Here is a 6,589-nt window from a genome sequence, read left to right as displayed (position 1 = left end):
GAATACTCACGATTTATCTCTCCTGCAGGCCCGCCTCTGAGGGCTGCCCTGCCTCCGGCGAGGGGACAGCGACTTACCCCGGGGTCTCTCCTTCATCGGAGAATGGGCACTTGAGGGTTTCAGAATCTGTGAGAGACAGGGGAGGGAAGGAAGTGGCCTTCAATAAAGGCAATGATTCACTGCAAATAAAAAAATTAAAATAAAGAGCCTCTTACAGTAGCAGGGATGGCACACAAAGAGCCTTCAGTCCCTTGGTGCTTATTCAAACCCTGCCCAGGTTAAGAGGAACTCAAAGCTGTTATCATGTGATAGCTGTTCAGGGGCCCCCTGCAAAAATTAGTTGGTGTCACCAGTTCAGTTCCCAGCTGAATACTGTCTCATCCACAGCTTTCTTCAGAGCTGGCAACAGCAAGAGATAAGAAAAATGGCTTTGAGCCTCAGCTGAAAGAAACTCAGGCAGACAAATCACCCTCTCCAGCTTTTCTCTCAACAAACAGAGGTGACCCTCTCTCAGGCTGAACTCTGACAGTGAGGCTTTTCAGTAGGTCTCCAACTTGCCCCATCCTCCAGGTCCTCCCAACATCAGAGGGCCATAAGCATTACACTCACACTCTGGACTGTTTGAAAGACCTGATCCTCCGAATTCAGCCCACTCACAATGGAAGCCCTCTGAACCAAGCAGCTCGAATTCTGTAGTAACTCAAGGGAAAGACCAGATGCAGGGCCTTCGGCCTTCAAGGGTTCAGGGCTGTGATCCTGGCCCTCAGGCACTCACAAGGACTAGACCCAGTGTCCCAGTTCAGCACACACAGAGAGCTGGTCCCTCTATCAAAAGCAAGTACAAAATTCAGTAAGTCATCTACCCATATGGACTTCTTCAACTCGAGCCTGCTTCAGCTGTTTGCTCTCTGGATAGTATTAAAAGCGTATGAATAGAGAAGAAGGAAAAAAACCCAAACTTAACTACATCAGTAATCAAGCCCATATGCTTAAGGTGACAGCATGGTACAAGGTGTCCCTCAAAACTCCTTGGCAGGGCAGGAGAGATGGCAGCAGAACATAGGGGCTACGATGCCACTGGCAAGGCTCACCCAAGGTCAGGGCAAGGGGGCAGGTGCCTCAGCCAAAACGGCACGTGGCTGCTACGTAGGAGCCATTCTTTAGCACAGAAGGGGACGAGATCCCAGAATAACTTGGACACAATGCCACATACATACCTCTCCTCAAGAGCCAGACCCATACTTAGCAACACACCTGCTCTGCTCTCGCTGCTGGCAGCCAGCTGGACAGGCACCAAATCTGCTTCCACCACGACCACAAACAGCTCCTCGCCCATGCCAGGCTCAGAGGCACGGTCAGGGACACCCCTCATCCCCAAGGGCAGCCAAACCCTGCAGCCCCCTGGCAGCCTGCCCTGTCTCCCCGTTGTTTCCCAATGAGCTCTTCAGTCCAACCAGCCAGCAGGGAAGCACCCATCTGTCAGGGAGTCAATTTACTTGCCTTTCCCATGTAACCTGTTCTGTGATTTAGCTGAGGGTGGTGGACATCAGCCCCCTGGCATGTCCTGCAAGGAGAGGCAACCACTGACACAGATGTCCCATGGCACCTCTTGCAGCTCAGGTGCAAAAAGCAGAGACCTCTACCTGCGACCGGGCCACTCTTCCCAGCAGTTCCAGCCCCAGCCATGCTCATTCTTCCCAACCACCTTCTTCTGGAGTCATTGAGGAAAGCCAAGTGGGCAACAGCTCCTTGATGGCCAGGGACAAGTATGGGTTCAAGTGTTCCCCCGGCTGAAGGGGAGATCCTTCAAGTAAACAGCCATAAGGGCTTGAAAACACACCAAATCCTGGGGAAGCAGCACTGAGACAGATGCAAGCTCACTGCCAGCACACCTGATATCTGCATGACTGGGATCGGCCTGCTGACACAGAGCAAAACCCATCTCTGCAGGATGGGACAAGGCACAGCTGCCTCCTGAGCCCAACACCCACATGCACAGACCTACCTTCATCCTCATATCCCTGGCAAACTTCTCCAGCTCCTTCCTGACTTCTGTGCGCATCATTTTGGACACGTTGAGGACCAGCTGTTTCCACTCGATGGGCTGGAAGCTGTGCGGCTCGTGCGGGACGTACAATCCGATTTTGACTTTTTTGACTGAATGCAAATACTTTTTATAGGAGTCTTCGAATTCGAAGATGAGGTCGCTCAGAGTTCGGAAAGTGAGAGGTTTGTCCATCAGATCCGATCGCCTGCTCATGCCCAGCGAGCCGTAGCGGCCGTTGCAGTAAATCCCAAGCACCACGTGATGAAAATAGTTCCCTGAGAAGTGGGTTTTAAAGCTGATGGGGAATCGTTCCACGGAGGGCTGCCCATTTGTTAAGTAGCTGGGGTGCACTGCATCAAGGCAACAACGGTGCTGGGAAAGCAGCAGGTACAACTGCACCTGGAAAACATCTTCAGCGGGTTTGGGGTTTTTAACTGCCAGGGCAAAGGGCTTTCTTGCAAACACAAACTTGTTCTCACTGAGCCCAGAAACAGCCAGTGCTGCCAAAGCCCATCTCACTGCTTGGAAAATAAGATGCAATGGTTCAGACAGGGAAGAATAAGAATGACTCTTAATCACACTTAGGGGAAAGATAAAAACCCCAACACTGTTCAGGTCAGCACACCCGAAGAGAGACCACCCTCCCTAGATCTGTGGAAGCTCCCCATTTGATAGCAACATCAAACTCCCACGCTTCCAAAGGCAGAAGTGTTTACCTCCCTTTCTTGAGGGTTTGATACTTAGTTTAAGTAAACTAAGTAAAACTTAGTTTACTGAGCCTCATTTTCTCATGTCTTCAAACAGTACCAAGAGATTTGGATTTACTCCTCTCCACGGTGACAGTCTGCCTTTCCTTCTGTAAACTGGCCCTCAGTATTGCCACTCCTCATACTGAGTGTTTTAGCATGTCACCCTTGTAACACATTGCTGAGAGGAACCAAAGGAAAGCTCTGAGATGGATAACTAATTAGATAAGCACAGAGACATGGTCAGAAACAACACTCTTAAAAAGCAAACCCTGTCCCTGGAATCACTGACTGGCCATTTCAAAGGCACCACATGCAAGGGCCAGGACCAAGCTCCATGCCAGTGCAGCGTGTGATCTCAGAGGGGAGCTACGTGCAGGTCACCTCCTTGGGAGGCTGCTGGCCCGTGCCAGGGAAAGGACAGGCTGAGAATCCCTCACGCAAGCAGCTTTGCGTCAGCACCTACGTTGCACACAGCTCCACGCTGCTAATCCCGGGACAGCTGAAACTCACCCTGGCTCCACGTGCTGGCACCTGGCCCCTGGCCCCTGGGACAGCAGGTGCCCTTCCCCTCTGCAGCTGAGGCCCCCACCCACGCCTGGGGGATGGAGGAGGGATGACCAGAAAAGGCTGGAGCAAAACGCTCCAGCCTGGGGTTACTCCAGCCAGAGGCACCTGCTGCAACCTTGGAGCCATCCCCTGAATCAGCTGGTCATGGTGCTGCCACTACAAAATACAGCAGCCCAAAAGGCAGGCACTGCCAAGATAGTGTCAGGGCATCCTGACAGATGGACGAGTGGCCTCAGCTCCCACTGAAGCTGTAGGAACCTCCTCAGACCAGGATTCTGCTCTGGGGATTGCCAGCATCCCCTCCTCTCCCTGCCTCATGCCCAAAAAGGAGGTATTCAACAGCACTGAAACAAGAGCCACTGCACAGCTGAGATATCCTGGGATGTTATTGTGACCAGCCTTCCTCCCCTGCCTGCATAGCACGGCTGCCTGACAGCTGCTGGGAAACTGAGAGCACAAAAAGCCTTTGTATCAAGACTGTAAAACACAGTTTGGGCTCAGTTCTGGTTCTGCCCAGCTTGACATGCCACCACCTCACCACCAGTGTGACTCCCTGGGCTGTTGACCCCTGCCTGCACCCCACATTTCACTTCTTCGTTCTACAGGGATGCATGCAAAGCATCCAGTGGCTCTCATCTCTCTCTAAACCATTTTCTCATGGGGATATTTCACCCAGTGTTTGTAGAATTTCACATATTTAAACTTTTGGCTTCCGGGTAAATGCAGAAACCAACTAATAAGAGGTTCATGAACTGCCCAGAATCTGAGGTCAAGAGCAAGGAGTTTCACAAACAAACAAAAAAAACAGGCCAAGAAAAACGCATTGGCACAAAACTTTCAGAACAGCCACAGGGAAGGTTTTTGGGTCCATGTCAAACATGTTTAGCTGCATTCAGTGCTAGATGTCATCAGCTTTAGCAGCCTGGAGAAAACGTATTAGAGGGTAAAGGAACAGACAACACTGTGGGCTCAGCTCACGGTGCATGCACTTCACTGTCTGTATGACCACAAGTCTGGAAGACTGTGCACAGCAGAGCACAGCCCTCCCTACCCCATACACCTGTCACCCAGCCAAGGCCATGTGCACCCACCTGCTACCCCACTGCCATCACCCTGCAGCGACTGCCAAAGCCCACCCCAATACCACCTACACCAACACAGAACAGAAACAGCTCTACGTGCCTTAGGTGGTCTCACTGGATTACTGCTGCCTCAGGACTAGCTTCTCCAAGAAAAATACCTGCCCCCCCACCATCAGTAGACGATTTATAATTAAAGATTATAAATAAACTGCAAGGGCAGAATGGGCCCTAGTGCCATTATGTCAATTGGAAAACTCAGCACACACTCATCTCATTTAAAAGGTCACCTTGCTTCAGGCCTTAAAAGGTGCATCCTGTGTACATCAAAGTCACGTTACAATAATTTGTGTCCTACAGACTGATTCTTGCAAAAGCCCATTGTATTTATCATTCTGTGTAACTGAAAAAGCACTATCTTTTATTAACACCTATGAAGCTTTCAAACATCGCCACTATTTTTCCCCATCATTATGAAAGGGTTTTCTCTCTGCTCCCCCAGTGCCTTTCTATTAATTCCATACAAAGCTTTGGTGGCCACCCGCCACACATACACACTTCTGCCACGAGGTCTCAGAGAAGTTGCAATTTAATCTCATTATACAGTTAGTAGGAGTAAAAGAATCTTTTGAGGGCAGAAATTACCCACCATCAAATAACCCAGCAACAACCGCTGTGGAAATTAACCTTTAGGTACAGGTTGCTTCTGCTGAGGGACTGGTTAATGAGAGTCCCCACCCGAGATGAAATACGCAGCAAATGGGCTGGAAAGGCATGTCAGATCTTCCCCTCTGTCCATGCATCATTATTAATAGCTTTTCCTTTCTGCTCTGCCCAAGGAGAGCTGTATTGTGGCAAACAAAAGGCAACCACACAGCAATGCTGCAGCTGTAATCACACTTTTGAGCTGGGACTGTAACTGCAGGATGGAGAGTCGGGGAGTAAATTACATGTCACAATAGAGAAGCAGTGCAGAGCAGGAGAGGGCAAAAGCAGCTGCAGCAAAGCTCAGTGGCCTCCTGATCCTGGGTCTTCATGTCAATCAAGATGATGGAGCCAGGCTCTTCTCTGTGGTGCCAACCAACAGCACAAGAGGCAACAGGCAGAAACTGAAGTACAAGAAGCTCACAGGTCAGGCACAGAAGAGTTCCAGTGAATGGGTAACATCAGCCCTGAGTCCAGTCACTAGAGGGGCTCTGCAGGGCTCCATCCTCAGCCCAGATCTCCTCAACATCTTTATTAACAACTTGGACACAGAACTCAAGAGAATAAGTAAGTTTGGGGACAGCACCAAACTGGGAAGAGCTGTTGACTCCTTCAAGGGCAGAGAGAGCCTGCACAGAGATCTCAACAAATTGGGGAGATGGGCAACCACCAACCACACAAAGTTTAACAAGGGCAAGTGCTGGAATCTATACCTGGAAAGGGGCAGTGCTTCATGTCTTAAGAGCCCAGCAAGGGTGTTTTTTGCTGAAGTCTGGTCAAGATGGCCACAGAAAACTACAGCGTGTCTGGTCCTCCCCCCTCCTGCCACTCCCAGGGGCTGGGGCCATGAGCAAGTGCCACTGGGCAGCAGCGAGCTGGAGGGATGGCAGCAGGCTGGGAGCAAGGAAGCGGCTTTAGTTACATCTGCAATGCTGAAGTTGCTAGCACAGAACAAGACGTGGAGCAGGAGGAAAATCAACCTCACACTTCAAAACCATCTGATAAGGCTTCAGTAAAACCAGAAGAGCTGTTTTTCCAAGCAACTGCTCAGAGGGCCTCCAACCACCAGCAGTAAACACTCAGAGAGGTTTCCAACAGGAGTCAGGCAGCATTTCCCATGGGCTCGGGATTGCTTACTGTGAGGCAGAGTGCTACTGAGCCTCCATCTGGATATTGTCTGCACAGAGGGCCCAGAGTTCCCCCTGGCAGCTCCAGTGTCCATGTAGGAAAGGCTCAAGCATCTGGTTCAGCTTCCCAAAGCAGGACTGCCAGGCTGACATCCCCTGGATTGGGAAACCTACTCTCCAGTGCCTGGCTGCAGTCAGAGGTGACTATCTAAAAATTAGACCATGACAATGTAAGCAATTAAAAGCTCTCTCCCAGCTCTTCACAGCTACTAGAGGGGCTGTAGATATTCAGCAGGAGCCTCCTTTCCCATATTT

At 50.6% G+C, this 6,589-nt stretch overlaps 1 protein-coding gene across 1 annotated transcript in view; it reads right to left on the bottom strand.

Moving 5' to 3' along the window:
• VASH2 (vasohibin 2) overlaps positions 1-6,589 on the bottom strand; it is a 29,712-nt gene that overhangs the window by 7,058 nt on the left and 16,065 nt on the right. Inside the window, exons 4-5 of the mRNA XM_008630325.2 lie at positions 2,006-2,387; positions 11-126 (exon numbers count right to left, since the gene is read on the bottom strand). Coding sequence (XP_008628547.1) covers positions 11-126; positions 2,006-2,387 — 498 coding nt within the window. The remainder of the gene's footprint in view (positions 1-10; positions 127-2,005; positions 2,388-6,589) is intronic.

Source organism: Corvus brachyrhynchos, unplaced genomic scaffold (genome assembly GCF_000691975.1).
Source record: "Corvus brachyrhynchos isolate BGI_N302 unplaced genomic scaffold, ASM69197v1 scaffold101, whole genome shotgun sequence".
Classification (NCBI taxonomy): Eukaryota; Metazoa; Chordata; class Aves; order Passeriformes; family Corvidae; genus Corvus; species Corvus brachyrhynchos.
Note: the sequence above shows the minus strand (reverse complement) of the source record. Positions and strands in the feature narration are given on the sequence as shown.